The sequence below is a fragment of the Styela clava genome, chromosome 6, assembly GCF_964204865.1.
Source record: "Styela clava chromosome 6, kaStyClav1.hap1.2, whole genome shotgun sequence".
NCBI lineage: Eukaryota > Metazoa > Chordata > Ascidiacea > Stolidobranchia > Styelidae > Styela > Styela clava.
In genome coordinates, this window is record NC_135255.1 from 17,994,844 (window position 1) to 18,011,736 (window position 16,893).

Here is a 16,893-nt window from a genome sequence, read left to right on the forward strand (position 1 = left end):
AACAAACCAATATGAACCTGAAACAACGCCAAGTATTTATAAAGGTACTCCGGTAGTATGTGAACCAAGGTGGCGGACGCCGGAATGTAGTATGTGTACCAGGTTAGGGTTAGGCCATAATTTCAGGTACAAATACTACGGGAGTCACTTGGCTAGTCTCTGAACTCGTAAAAGTACTAAATAAGGAAAATTGGAATATAATTATGGCCAGACCCTAACCTGGTTCACATACTAAGGGAGTACCTTCATAAATATAATAAATAAACAAACCTTATTTTTCCACGATCGCATTTGTGTCTTCATGTATCGAGAAGTCGACATTCGGCAAAAGAATGATAATCTTCTTGGCTCACCTACAAAAAGAAAAAATTAACGTTAAATTCCCCTCTCATCTAACTTTTTCTTCGGCAGTATTGAATTGAGAGATTTCAAGTCTTTTGTGATCTCTATCTTAGGAAATTCCTGTCGCAAGGAAAGTCCAAAGTCAAAATCCATTTTTATATCGTTAATCGCCCATTCCAACTCTTTCATCAGTGCACTTTTTAGGTTTAGTTTGGTGCTCAGGTAAAATATATCGCATAAAATAATTTGTCCTACATTTCGAATTTCGTGATGTCAAGTCACGATGGCAAACAGATGAAATAATCAAGTTTAGTATGTGTGGTTACCAACTTTTAATACCTTTATTAGACAATTCCACTATGCGACCGATTCAAATTAATTCAAACTGTTTAAATAGCTGCTAGGATTAGGATTTGTATAGAAATCAGTCCCGCATAGGATTAATATGCGTATAATACAATGTAATTTCTTGAATCGAAACGGAAAGGGGTAATTTTGTGTCGTCGTATATAATAGCTTTTATCAGAGTGTCTTGAGTACATATTGGATATTTACCTACTACGAATTCATATTATGATTCATTTTTTTTTTATTCTGAAAGTAATTTAAGCCGAATTTTGGTTTGTTTTTCGATTAAAAGTTGCGGTCGTATCAGTTTCATGGTATGTATACATTACAATTTTAACTCGTTTCAACGCTTTTCATATTATAGTTGGTGCAGAGTTCTTGGCTGCGGTACCATACAGTTAACAATGTCTGAAATGTACTCTACTAAGTACTGATTAACATTTTATGTATTTTATAAGTAAACATAATAATTAACAAGTTAAAAAATAACGTGAGGTGTAATGTAACGGGTTAATGTGCAAGCGACGGAAATATCGCGTGAGAAGACGACAATGCAGTCGAATTCCATTGTTCGGTCACAGTCTTCTGCGTCATCTAATATTCGCTAACAAAGGCAAAAAAGATCGCGCCCATTGCTCGTCTGCAAAACGATCTTTTAAGATGGGATAACAGAAAAGCCCTTAAGCTGATAACATAAAAGAATTCTGGTCGAAAATAGCGTGAGAGAGACTAAAAAAGTTAAAACTATTCGGGTTTTGAATATTATGTGAAGTTATTTACGGTCGAATAAAAAAAACGAGAAATTTTACCATTTATGCTAAAGTTATCTTTACTGTGTAATTCTTATAGACTATATCAAAAATTTAAAATTTCTTACCGTTCTCAGACTGCGGTTGCATTTCGAGTTGGGATCTGATCATTTCATGGTCTTCTTTATCTATGATGTCATAAATACTGTCACCTTGACTGGCAAGTTCGACCTTGAAAAGAAATTTAAAAAGCTTAGTTTTGCGCCAAATTTCACTATGTAATAATCTATAGCCGAAAACGTTTTTGGCTTTGGTGTTTGAGATGAATGTGATGAATAGTGTTGTATGCTTACCACGGTATGTCCCAAATAGTCAAGGATGTTGTCAGACGAAAATAAAATCTTTCCTTCGCGGTTGAAAACAAGCAAAAATCCGGAGAGAGAATTGGCGAAGTCGCTTACAAGGCCTGCACTGGGATTACTGCCGCTGCCAATGCACTCTAAATAAAAACAAAATTTGAATAACACCACGTCGCTAGCGTACCGTAAAATTTTCAAAAAATTGCAGAAGTCAAATTGTCTGAAAATCACGAAATTTCGGGTCCGGAAAATTTCAAGCAATCCTTCAATGTCAGCAATGTCGAATTTTTTTCTATTTGTGGTGTTATCATGACGTAAAAATCGACCAGACAATAAAGTTCACAGACGCTGATTTTCTATATTAAACATGCAAAATCTTAAAATATATTTCCATATTTTAGTAGGTTTCAAATTTATCTAGAGACACCTGTAACCAATCAATCATAAAGACTGATGACATTTTACCGTGAAATCAATTTATATCACAACATTGTGACGTATACAATAATTAATTATGGAAGTTCTGTTACGACATAATTTTGGTTTGTTTTCAATCAATCAAATCTGTCAATACCTTGTTTGAGATGACTGTTATTAATGATTTTTGGTAAAATCAAAACTACTTCAATCGAGTGTCTGCTACCAATGTATGTAACATTAAAATGTATGCAACGACTTTTTCTCGATTTTAAATTGTTTTGCCTCTAATATAAACGAAAAAGATATTGAAAAACCTTTTTTTGTACCTTTCTTAAAAAATGTTGCTTTTCTGATGAATGTGTTTGTCAAAGCAAGAATTCCAAGATACGAAAGTCTCTCCCGGGAGCTCTTTTTCAACGGGAGTAAGTTTTGCAGTTCCCGAATTTCTGCGTTGATCAGATCTCGCCTTTTCTTTGAGAGAATTCTCGGCTCTGGGCCGTCGTTATTAGCTTGAGACATCTGAGCTTGGGGAGCACCTGAAGCCGGAGTCCAACTGTGGAAAATAAGCAAAAAATAAATGGAAAAGTAAGGTATTTGCAACTCTGTGATTGTTTTAAATTGTAGCGGAAAACTTTTTCTGGTGGTGAGTTAATTTCCTGACCAGCCAATGTCCTTTTTTCATTCGGAATAGATAATTTATTAGTTAATAATTTAGTTATAAAATTCGTAAAAATTTTCCGTTTTTAGGACAAAAATTATCTATTTCGATAAAAACCAGATTAAGTCGATAAGGTGTTAGAATTCTTACCCGTTCATAACAGACTGTGAGAATAAAATGCACTCTTTTTTTACTTGTATATTCGATTCTTTTGTGTTCATGACCGGGGGCAGTAACGCCTGCTGTTGTTGCATTACGTAGCTCCTAGAATACAAGAAAATTTACTTTTATTTTCGACGGAAAATCGTTAAAAATTGGATTACACAGAATTAAATGAATAACATATTAATTATAGTTTCTCAAGTACCTATGCGAGACATATTTATGACGTAACTATGACTCATAAATTATACGAATAAATATGATTGTGATGTCATTATAATACCTTAATCTCATTTTGTATCGAAAAGTCAACACTTACTAATAATCAAAAATTCTATTTACCTTGGTAATAGTGAAAATAAATAATTTTATACAGAAATTCCTGTGTCTAAGTTTCATAAAACTAACCCCCAACCAATGCGAATATTTCACCACTTAACTCAGACGCTTCATGTTTAATGTTACGCCCAGCGATAGATTTCTGGTATAGTCAATGAGGCGGATAAAGTATCGATGATGGACGAGACTCGGTTATATTTACTGAAGGATTGAATAGACGAACGCACAATAGCGACACTCTTAAGCGCAAATAAAAAGGGTTTGGCTTGTTTTATTCGTTTTGGGGAACTTATCGCCATTACGAGTGCTTTGAAACGCGATTTATATCTTAAGGTAGAAAAAGTAATATTCCAGTTTAAACTGGTTTGATCTGGGTTTGGGGAATGTTTATTATATCCCACAAGGGTGAATTGGATTACAATGAATTTAGCGTAATAAAACAATAAACTTTAATATTTTTTAAATGTATTTGGCTTGGAAATCTTTATAAATGATATAATTATACAAAGTAAAGACGTTGAAATTTTAATCATTTCCTAAAATTTAATCAAAAAATAAAACCTTATTTTAATAAATGGTAATTTATACATAATAACCTTAATTTTCATTCTAACAAGAGTCCGATGGCGTACAAGGCGCCAGAAATTCTTCGATAATTTTAACGAAAAAGGCATGTAATTTGCGCACCATACCTCAGCCGCCTCCTTTAATTAAAGCTATCGCCCGCGGGCAGGTCTCAAAAATAAGCTGACATCGAAAATTACTAAAAATTGCCTCGAAAACAAGCCCGGATCTAACGAAAAATAGGTTAAAAATCTATATTGAAATATTAAAACAAAATAATAAAATCAGAATAAGTCGGTCAATAACAACCTATGCTAAGTACGGCGTTGAAATTTTAAATTAAATTGAAGTCGATTTTTCTAGGTAAATAAAATGAAAATTCTAACAATAATCTTAAAAATACTTATACATATAACAATATTTCACAAGCAAATGAGTATCATGAAACTACAACTAATTCAGTAAATACAAGGTGTCCATAAAATCTTAAATTTATTTTAAATGGCAAAGGAAATTTATCCATTTCATATATTGTTTTCGCCCTCACAGATGTATTAAATGAAGCAAAAATACTTCAACAATTACTGAATAAAAAACAACAAATCAGGTTAAGATATATCGAGAACTGACTTCATAACAAAATTCAAATTGTAAAAGAATTCATGGACACCCTGTACTGTAAAACCGCCTAAGATCGTCGAGGGTGCATATAGCATATGCGGTGGTACAACGAGCCCTTTTACGAAAAAAATACCGGACTCCTTTTTTGCTCAGAAAAAAAATTATATCTTACCGTGGTTTACTATTTGGTGCCATGGTGTTTGGTACAGAACAACTTCCACGCAAAAATATAGACTCGTAAATATAAATAACTTAGTTTATCAATATTAATCTAAACAGCAGATCAATAAATATATAAATGAATGTTTCCTTATCAACTGTACTACAACTGTACTAATATATATCACTATATGAATAAGCTTCCCAAATCAGATCAATTGATCTGTATCACAAAGCGCTCGAGAAAACAGCACAACCGCGCCGCTAGAAGTTATTGTTGAAGTGCGGCGCCTAACTCCGTACGTATGATATTTAATTCCCTATTTTTTCGTCACTTCGGAGAACATCTCTCATACCCGACCGCTTTTTTATATTTTTTTATTAAACTGAAGATTTCAGTGAAACGTTATCGCTCGCTATTCGTTGGTTTATAGGTCGCCGGTACCTCGATAGCGTTTTTCTTTTTTTCTCTCGTTTTGACAACGCTCTCTCGTTTTGTTTTAAAATAAATTTTATGTCATCTGTGTTGAATAGTCTTTTTTCTATAAAATTTCCGCCTTTATGCCGACAAACTTGTTTTAAAATTTGTTAGCTTCTGATAAAACATACTCATAAAAGAGTAAACCTTATATTTTAGCTTAAGTACTATACACTATTGTTATAGAACTTCCAGTTGCTGGCATGACTCGGGACGCTCATTATCACTAAAGACAAAAAGTGACTCCGAACATATAAACCTCAAACTAACCACTAGTGTACTCAACGAAGTGATTGACTCGATTAAAGACTCGAACGACCCGCGACTCGATTTCAGTCGCGACCACCGCCATTTTAATTTTAGGCTGGGTTAGATTTCTTATTGCCCCGCCTTTCATTCCTTATCTTAGCAAGTGTTATAACTTTTTTGGAAAATACGGCGCTCCAGAAGTATTCGTACCAAGATGACGCACAACCTGACCAACCCTATCCTGGTACACATACTAGGTTCAGGTTGTGCGCCATCTTGGTACGAATACTGCGGGAGCACCTAAAAAACACTCTAAACAGATGAAGACGGTGCAATAATCCCAATCTAACTTATCGTATTCTAGTCCATTCGCGATGGAACAATAACATGCTGGTGCCCAGATCTCATTAAATATTTCGCTTGCGACACTAACAGCAAAAAATCACTTATGTACCTTAGTACCGTGGCTCCTATATTAGTCAAAATTTAAGGCGCTCCAGAAGTGTGTGTAGCGATATGGAGGTAACTAATTTCGTTCGCCTATTTTACATCAAGTTGTGTAAAGGCACTGAAACCTATGAACAGGGGGTTTATTCACTTGGCTAATACAGACAGTCCCCGAACTCGTAATAAAATTAAAATAATAAAAATTGGAGAATAAATTATGACTTAACCCTAACCTGGTACAGACACTACCAAATTTAAAGTTTAGCCGTCACTGCAATTATAGCTAACTTTAATTAAAATAAAACTACATTCCTCCGCGTAAATCCTGCTTATTACAATTAAATACAGAAATTAAAATATCATATATTTATACAAAAAACAATAGTATTCATAATTTATTTCAAATTTGCGATTTAGAGACTTGATTAGTTACGTCAGTTGTCCTCAATTTTCAAATTAGATGTAATTTTAGGAAAATAAATAGTTACTCATGATGTCACAAAAAATTTGAAAAATTCAGTTTGATTATATGACGCAAAAATGGGAAAATTTTCTAATCAAGGTATTCAGATTTTACAGCTAACAATTTCCTTATGATATTCTTTAACGTCTTTCAATTTATGTGTTTATCGTACAATAAATCCGAGCATGGAACTAATATTATAAAGTCTATTTGTGAGCGCGATGGTTTTAAGTTCCCACATGCTCACAATCATACACGGGGTGCTATAAAGTAGGGGCGTGCAACCTGCATCCCGCGGGCCAAATGCTGCCCGCGGAGAAGTGTCAATATCAAAAGGTGTGCGGTCCACGAAACGACTTTAATCTGGCAAGGCGAGTGATTTCAATCCCTTTGCATCGCAAAGGTTATACCTGAGTCCAATTTATTAGCTATTCAAAAGATGTTACCTCCAGAAGTATGCGCACCAAGATGGCGCACAACCTGAACATAGTATGTGTGTACCGGTTAGGATTCAGGTTGTGCGACATCTTGGTGCGCATACTTCTGGAGCACAAAAAGATCTTACAATGCCCTAACGACTAACTTGTGCCATGCTTCATAAAAGATACACAATATACTTGTTTATGTAGGGCGTAAATATATATAAACATTTAGCGATGCTTGATATACCTGCGTATATATGCGTAATCGACATTTTTATAATTGCCGTTTTAGTTTTTTATATTAGGACGGGATGATTTGAAAAAATTCATTGTTAGCTGAGAACTACGTAATTATACATCCGTAATTCGATTCCGTTTGGCGTGATTTCAACTTGAATAACCTGATAAGGGTTCAAACTGCGCGGGATTTTTGGGTTCCGGGGTTATTTCCCGCTTTGCATGCGCTTTTGCTTGTGTCGTCACAAAGTAATCAAAGTGTACCTTCCAGGTAACTTGTAGCAACTTTGTCGTGATCTCTGTGGTCACGGATTCAAATATGTTTCGATTTTTAGTGTTTCTTATATTATGACCTCATAGTTGGATGTTATGAATTTAAAACTTCCCGCCATTATTGCAAATCGATAAAACTTTACTGAGTTTGTATTAGGGGAATGCCACATACTTGACAGATTGTGAATTCTATATTTACTTGACCGTTCTAATTTTGTATAACTTAGTTTGAAATTTAAAAAGTACCAACGAAATTCGTAAAATTACCGGAAATATCGGATATATCAATTCCCACCACTGAAAATGTTTCATAAAAATGAACGCATATAAATGAAGCTTTTAAAATAGCAACAGGCAATACATGAGCTGTGGTACATGGAACCATGTGCTACTTCGTTTCAGCAGCAGAAAACATTATCAAAGGAGAAAACGTAAACTCAATAACGTTCAAATTCTAACCTAATTTACAAAATTTCGAACAGTTAATTTTGTTTCACTTTTACCTCGAAGTACTTTGACTGGAAAGACCTTGCAGTAAACGAAAGAATTTCACTTCTATTTAAAAAGTCTGTAATCACGAGTAAACACTTTAATTAAGACATTTTAATACAGAGTACGTTTCTACGAAGGCAAAATAATTTACGATGGAAAAGAATGTTCAAATTTTACTAAAATTTCTATGTTGCTAGAGATGAAAGCTGTTGGGAAATTAAAAGCCCGCTTCAAGGCTTTAATGAAATAACGACAATGAAAGTGAAGTCAAGATGCAAATCGCTATGGATTCTGAATTAAAAAATTAGCATTCGCGTGCATTCATCTTAGTGGGAACATTTGTCTCAGAGAGGGCATGGATTACCAAATGTTATACGGACACACAACATGAAATCCGATATGAAAATACCCTATCTATCTCTTATACATTGCGGGAAGAATATTGGCCGCTAAACCATAAGAATATATATTTCAATCTTGAGGTTAAAGGAATGTTTGAATTATTTCGTATGCCACCTGTGCTCTAACCACGTAGGAAAAAACGTCTTATCTGTCTTTTGTATTTCAAGAAGAAAAACGAGGATGGATAATAAGAATACATATTGCAATATCCAGGTTTGCTCGATAGAATGTTCCATGCTATTGCTATGATTTGGTTTAAAGGACAAGAATTTGTCGGTTTGACTTATCCCATGCAATTTTAATGCACCCCGATCCAAGCAACAAACATCCAGTTTACACGGGAGTTTTGTACCTTGCGACGCCAAGAAAGTTACACACCCAACCCGCCCAAAAAATTTTGTAACGGATTTTTGACATGGAAAAAATAGTATGCCAATAGCGACCATAAATATCATTCTTTTCAAGGCGCCACAGCAGATTTAAAACCAAAAAATTTACTAATACCTCAACATTGTCACTAATGATATAAGTAAGGGTTTTGAATGTTAAACGTTTGACGACCGCCGCAAATGGTAACATGCATCGCAGCTGACGTCTAACGTTACGCTTGGCGTCGAATCTATGTATATGATTCATGTGAAGCGTGCTATGTTTGATTAGCTTACGTAGTAACATGCATTAGTAAACATGACGTTAGAATTAGTCTCGTTACGTTCTTGCGATGTTCGGAACAAAAAAAAATTCTTAAAATTTTGAATTTCACCGCTGCTTATGACTCTTTCAATATCCAAATATTCTGAGAAAACGACTCAACAATGAGATAAATTATGACGTGAACAGTGGACCGATGACGCATGTTTACGCTAAATTAAATCACCTTGATCAATTAAACATGAACTTACGGTTTGGGAAAAATTTTGGCAATATTTTAAATACAAATGATTAATTAACTGACATGACATTGAAATTGTAATGAAATTTATTGAATTTGTCTAATAAAACATATTGTTTCCATATCGATGGATATATGGTCACAAGCACTGATTGAAGGGCGCCCCAGAAGTGTGCGGAGGTAACTAATTTTGTTCGCCTTCTTTATATCAAGTTGTGTAAAGGGACTGAAACCTATGGGCAGGGGGTCTATTTACTTGGCTAACACAGACAGACAGATTAAGGGATATTGTGATGTCATATAGACCGCAGATTTAATTTATTTCAAGAGCCACTACATAAGGTACTGCCGATCAAGTGCAATGTTTCAAGCGAAAACTTTTTTTGATAACTCAGGAATATCTCAAGAGTTGTATAACTATAGTAATAATGAGCAACGTTGCTTTGCATGGCATTAAAGGTGTTTTCCTAGTCTATCATGGAGCGTAAAGAAAATAGAAAAAGCACTTCAAATGAAGGCCAAAGAAAACTGAAATTCTTGTTTAATATTATTAACAGAAAAAACAGCAACAACGAGAAAACACTGCTCATATGAGCAAATAATAATCTTAGGATATTATAAGACAGAATTTAAATATTTATCCTGGGGGAGAAGAAACCCGATGAGACGGTTTAATGATATGGCGAACCACGGCCTCTCGTCCGGTTACCAGTCCGTGTCGGGTATGGGATTAGTTAGCCAGCTATTTGTTTCCTAATCTTATTCAGAAATCCGAATCTGACGTTACATGTTTTACAATGCTATGTAAAAGCAGCTACAAGTACGTAACGAGCGAGAAGTTTTAGATTTCCTTCGCAATTTTGACCAAACAGCGTATAACTATAGAAAAATATACATGGTGTCCATAAAGTCTCTTTACAATTTTGGGACTCTGAAGTATGCGTACCAAGATGGCGCACAACCTGAACTCAAGTTGTGTACCAGGTTAGGGTTCAGGTTATGCGACATCTTGGTTCGCATACTTCAGAAGCACCCAATTTTGTTATGAAGTCAGCTCTCAATATATCTTAACCAGGTTTGCTGTTTTTCATTCAGTTATTGTTCAAGTATTTTTACTTCACTTAAAATACATCTGTGAGGGCCAAAACAATATACGGTATCGATAAATTTCCTTTGCAACTTTAAAATTTTTTTCAAGACCTCATGGACGCCCTGTATTGCCAACCATATCAGATTCGATTATGGCCAATGTTGCAACATTAATAATAACTTATGATTTGCCAAGAAATTTAAAATGCGTCGATAGCTTCCGAATTGCCCTTTACTGGTTGTAATTAATGATAATAGTATGCAAATTAGGAAGAAATTTAATTTTGAACTAACTTGGCATTCAAATGGATAAATCATTTTGAATTATTGATTAATATACTCGACCGCCTGTCGCAGTATTTAAGATAATTTAAAATTAATTGAAAAGACTGATATTCTGTGGGAAAAAATATGGAAAAGTGCTACCGCGAATATGATAGGGCCAGTTTTGTATTAAAAAATTTGGATTTATACATGTTGTTCATAAAGTCCCGTTATAATTTCAATTTTGTTATGAAGTCAGTTCTCAATAAATCTTAACCAGGGCCATCTTGCCCGTTATTAAGTATTTAGCATTAGCGAATCGTTCATATCTAGACATGCTTATAAGCTAATGTCGTCAGCCGCACCTTCACCTGCCTAGATTTGTTTATCGATACGACCTTATTACGTCACAATATTTCGTATTTTTCAAACTTTTAATCGACAATGGATCTTCAACAGAACAACTGTGTATTGTTTCGCAATAAAGAGGGCTATCAGAACAATGAGATTAAAGTTCTTCCTGGAACAGGGCGTCGCTTGATAAACAAAGATTGATAAATTATCAAACAAATATCTGAGGCAAAATTTTGTTATCGGGAAAAAAATATGCAAAAAAAAATAGCAAAATTTATTATCGTGTGGTGTGAAACTTTAGATTTTTGATACTAAAAAGCTAGATTCTCAAAGTCACTTCCATACGCATGCCCTCAATTACCTTAAATCTTCATTTACAATAAACAATATGGGTATAGCTATAACCTGATCTGATATGTTGTCTTCTATACCAAGAGAACGATTAATCACTATTTAAATGCGATGTCCATGTTTGAAATGAACGGGACTCGAAATGGCGATATTCGGATCAGTACTTTGCTGCAGCGAGTCCAACTTTCTATGGACAGAACAAGGTTATCCACCGCATTGATATCTTTAGCACTAGTATTGACTATCAAATGGTTCGAATTTGTATTTAAACGACCATTACTAGGAAAGCTATTTCAGTAAGTATATATTGGTGATGCTATTTACACACGAAGTACGACTTTATTGCCAATTGATAAAAAAAAATATGAACATCTTGGCAAATATGACTCTTATATTTTGCGCAGAGCAATTTTATGTTTATATTATTTTCTTTGTATGTTAGATTGTTTTCATTTACTATTGAGCTAAATGGTCGTTAAGTGAATTTCTTCCGATTCTTCTGCTGATTTAAAATCGCTTGCAACAAGCAATGCAAGTTTACACATCATAAATGGCATTTGAAAATTTTGAAATTCCTATTCACCGCTTCATCTTTGTATCCGTGGGTTTAGTAGATGATTAGCATTAGTAAGAACTGTTAAATGTCTCTATTTGAATGACCGCCAAGGAGGATATTAAAGTCTGTCTGTAAATGGCATTTGCGCAGTACGACGTCCTTGCCGAATCAAGAAGCATATTTTGGACGTCTTGTAGCCATATATTTTGCGTGAAGCAGTATCTTCATTTTTATATTACGTTCTTTGTTTTTGAAGTCATTTCCACTTCCTTTTAGGTTAATAGTCGCTTCAAGTGATTTTCTTGCTCCGATTTAAAATCGTTTACAGCTATCAATGCAAGTTTATACATTATAAATGTCACTGCATCACATGCTGCCGTCACGAGACTTCGCGAGAAAATCCCGTCAATCTTTATCTCCGATAATTTTAGACTCAAATTTTCTTCCGTCGAAGATACGCCTAGAAATGTTATCACATGTTTTGCAGCCCGCAAATAAGGCAATTAAAGTGGCGCCTCGTTTTTCTACATTCAAGCATGATTCGTATATATTTCACATCTAACAACAGGGCCCGAGCATGGCCAATACAAAGTTAAAACGATGGTTTGATAGATAAAGGTTTAAGCAACTTGCCCTGGAGTTATATCTCGAACGTGTTTGCGAATTTTTAGTGCGAAAAACCACATTTTAAAAACAAACTACAGTAAAGGTATTAATTAAAGTAAATTTTAAGCCTTAACGATTATATTTTCCATTCTCCTATCAATCTTCGAAAGAGCAAACACTATTTTTACCAAGAATATGAACTTCATAAACAACAGTCGTAATAATCCTATTTGTGACGACATTTATCCAGATTTAGATTTCGTATACAATAAGGTACAATACGATAACATATTTTTCAAAAATGTATTCGTATGAATTAACTTAGCATTGAGTTTTCTTGGCGCATAACACGTTGAGAGGCTTAGAGGACAATATACGAAACCCCACTGATCACGAATATAAGCGTGTATATATATTATTATTGCTGGGTATTTTCGAATACCTGATGATTTCAGAAACTCATTGAATTTTTTTTTTTTCGAATCGAATTTTTGTGTATTTAAAAAAATAAATTATTTCCACGACTCGGAACATTCGATTGTCTTTGTGAAAGCACCTGCTGCCTATAATTTAATTTCAAAATGATGCCGTATTGAATGTCCACATATTGGATCAATTATAATTTTACATCCGTCAAAACAGAAAGTCGTTATAATTAACATTCATTTTCAGTTCAAAATTGTTTATTAATCAATTTTCAATACGGGTAAATAGATTGATATATAAGCATTTCGATTTATATGAATAATATGAATGCCAACCATCCAAAAAAATTTAGACCAGGGGTTTTCAAACTGTTATGAAGTCTGTGAAGAAGTTGAATATTATTTACGGAGCCCTGCAATAAATTTATAAAAATGGACATTATCCATTGGTACTTGTCATAATGTCATATTTTAATTACCGCCTTGTTGCCACATTTCGACGCTACCGTTGTAAATTTTAATAATGACCTTTTAATGCTTTTGTTGGACTTTAACAAAATAAGCCAAGTCAGTATTTTATTAAGTAAAAAAATAGAATTTTGTATGGTGCACTTCGAAAACTTATGACTTATGGCTTCAGGTAATGCCGAACTCGGAAGGATCTTGATCGTAAAAAACGTCGAATAAACAAAGTTTGTACAAAATCAATGAATAACTGCGAATTACTATATTATTTTCCGCATTTTTGAAAGTATTAAACTCCAAAGTTGCAAATTGTTTTAATATTTTGATAAATATTCTTTCAGAAATTTGACAGTTCAATTAATTGATCTTATGAATTGGGTTTTTCCCCATCTTAATGAGCGGCAGACAAGTTTCGATTTTTGCTTGCAAACATAAATTACCATGTTTATGAGTTTGTATAAATTATTGGCGCGGATTGCAAAAAGATTTATAATAATTAATATTAATAAAAAATAAAAATTGAGAAATTGGAACAAGTTTAAGATAAATTTCCAAGTTGGTGATTCCAAAAATTCGATTAAAAAAATTGTGCAATTGGAGCGGAATTCAAAAACAATTAAATCGCAGAATTCTGTTTTTTTTTGTGGGCGCGCGATGGACCATTGGCTAAAGCGTTACTAAAACAGAACGGTATAAAAATGATTGATTTCAATCAAAAAGCCATTGCAACTTTTTGGTTGAGCGTCACGGACAAATATGCATTGCTGTCAAAAAAAGCAATTAAAATGGTATTGCGTTTTATGTGCGGGGAAGCTTTTTCAGCTCTTACCAATATCCAATATGGTGACAAAATACAAGTGATAATTGCCGTAGAGTCGGACCTACGACTTTGCTTGTAACAAATTGCTCTAAAATGTAATAAATTGTGCAGTGAAAAGCAACCTCATCCCTCACATTAATGTCGTTTGTGTTGTAAGGTTGACGAGCAGTAAGGTTGTAAGCCTTTATGCATTATAAATTTGCTAAACGCGAAATCAATAAGAACTAATGAACTGGATGTTAACTCGAACATACGCTACAACACGTCACTATATTACCGCCGCACATGGAAAGCAGGTATTTTATTATAATTGCATGGCAAAATGCATGAAAATTGAAGAAAAATCGCTTTCTGTGTCGGTCAGTCTGGAAATAGGCCACAAAATAATGAAGGTTGGAAATCATTGATTCATAGATTTGAAGTCAGATTCATATTAAAATTGGTTGTTAGGGCTAAGATTTTTAATGGATACCCCCGTAGTATGTGTACCATGTTAAGCTATATTTTTATTTCGATTTTCCTTATTTTAGTTCTATTACGAGTTCGAGAACTGTCTGTGTTAGCAAAGTGAATATTTACCCCCTGTCCATAAGTTTCAGTTCTTTTATACAACTTGGTGTAAGTAGGCGAACAAACTTAGTTACCTCCACTTCTAGAGCGCCTAACGTTCTTTATTATTGTAATAATAACAGAGTGGAAAATCTTTATAAACGTATAACACCGCTCTGAAACCGTTTATTTGCGATATTGTACATTATCTAAACACATTGTCACGATCAATTGCGCGTTTGACAAGCGATTTACTGTTAAAAAAAAGGTTGAGTTTATATGGATTTGTACGTTCAATTATTTCTCTTAAATATATATATCGCGCTGTTTGGTTCAAATAATGTTGATATGGGGCCCATAGCAAGCCTTTATCATTAACTGACTGGATATTTTAATAAAATGTTAATATTACGTAAAATATCCCAAAATTGGTAAGAGAATCTGAAACTCTAAGATGAGGATGTTAGCAACGTTTATTCCCTTGTTAACCCGTTGGTAAATTTTGGGGGGTTATTTTAACAAATTTTAAAAGTTTAATTTACCCCAATTTTTGAATGAAAATTTGAGAAAATAATGCTTTGAACTGGACAGGCTCTTTCATTCTTAAAGCATAATAACGACTCTCACGCAACATATTACGTTACAACACTGACGTTGCAAATAACCTCCCAGAGGAGGGTGTGTGCAACATTTTTAGGCGATGGGCCATATAACCAACTTCACACATCTAGCTGGACCACACAAATTTAGTTTTTCCAAGTACACAACGATTTAAAAAAGTCAAGATTCAACGCAGCGACAAGAGCAAAAAAACATTATGTTAGCCTTTTTAAACATAAACTGTCGTATTAGCATTTCATGCCCAATAGGAAAAAAATCTGAGTGTTGACAAGGACCACACTAAATGGCACGGCGGGTCCAGTTGGGGCCCGCGGGCCGCCTGTTGCACAGAACTGATCTAGATGCTCATTTATCTTGAAGTACTAAAATTTTGAAATTCGTTTGTCCGTTTGTTACAAGAATCGATTTTTTCCACCACCCCAATAATAAGAATACCAACAATAAAAATCTAGTCAAACGATTCATAGGTTCACTTCGTGCCCAAATAAATCGCTGAAAGTCCATTGATCACGCAGGCATTTTCAACATATATGGTGCCCATAAAGTCTTGAAATTTTTTTTAAATTGCAAAGGGAATTTATCGATACCATATATTGTTTTGGCCCTCACAGATGTACTAAATTAGGTAAAAATACTTGAACAATTACTGATTAAAAACAACAATCCTGGTTGAGATATATTGAGAACTGACTTCATAACAAAATTGAAATTATGAACGGACTCTATGGGCCTGCATATCCAGCAATTGATAGTTCAGCTTCGGTATATTTTGTACACACAAATTACCCATAATTAAAAACGGGTCTGCAAATTTCATAAACTTCACTAATTGTTTAACAGCGTTAAACATGCAACAAACAACTCTAGATATTTGCTAATAACTGCATATCGACTCAAATTTCAACACGATTCCTGATCACAACACAGCAAGGTACTGTCACGATAAAAAGATTTGATTGTACTCATCGTACACAAACCTGGCATCATTAGAAAGTCTATTTTTAAATACAGTTCAATCATATAATTACAAATAGAATATTGTCGATTCATGTTTCATTCGAAATTAGGTCGATTCATCAGCCGAAGAATGCTACCTGCTATTATCACGATCTTTAATGATAGAATTATCTGTTCAGATTACGCGATACTAACTGCCAATCCTTCCTCAATAGCAGGAAGGCTGTAGCAGGAATAAACATGACCATACTATGCAAGTTTAGGCTCTGGGGTTCGGAATTTCAAGATAAGTATTCGAATTGAAATCGACATTGGATAAAACAGAAAGTGGATATTCGCCATAAACATACATATACTATTTTAATAACTGTCAGTTGGGGTTACGTGAAACTACCCCTCAATCCTTCCTCAGTGCATTAGCGCTAGTGGATCCTCATGTGTATAATGCAAGGCTGCTGTAGCAGAAATAAAAATGACCATAATATGCAATTCAAGAGTCCTGGTGCCCACGAACACAAACGTATTTCTGTATTTCTGTAATGCATTTGTGTTAGTGTGCAGCACGACTCTTGAATTTCATAGTTTACTGATAGAAATGCGTTTTGGAAAAACAAAAGTGATGTTTTATACTTACTGAAAACTTTTTTTAGGCGAAAGTAACAGAAAATGTGAATTCATACATTTTACAAATGTTTCACATTCATCTTACAATCTTTGTTACTATCTTTGATAATAGAAAAAATTTGTTTTTTAAAATAAA

The 16,893-nt window shown here is 34.2% G+C and overlaps 1 protein-coding gene across 3 annotated transcripts in view; it reads right to left on the bottom strand.

Moving 5' to 3' along the window:
- The window catches only part of LOC120331835 (uncharacterized), an 84,992-nt gene that overhangs the window by 6,303 nt on the left and 61,796 nt on the right, over window positions 1–16,893 (bottom strand). For 2 of the 3 annotated variants that reach the window (XM_039398998.2, XM_039398996.2), the window contains 5 exons: window positions 3,027–3,140; window positions 2,545–2,771; window positions 1,793–1,938; window positions 1,568–1,670; window positions 271–353 (listed from right to left, as the gene is read on the bottom strand). In XM_039398998.2, the coding sequence (XP_039254932.2) occupies window positions 271–353; window positions 1,568–1,670; window positions 1,793–1,938; window positions 2,545–2,771; window positions 3,027–3,130 (663 nt within the window). In that variant the 5' untranslated portion in view covers window positions 3,131–3,140. Of the gene's footprint in view, window positions 1–270; window positions 354–1,567; window positions 1,671–1,792; window positions 1,939–2,544; window positions 2,772–3,026; window positions 3,141–4,734; window positions 4,895–16,893 lie in introns of those variants that run through there. The other variant, XM_039398995.2, reaches the window with a different exon arrangement.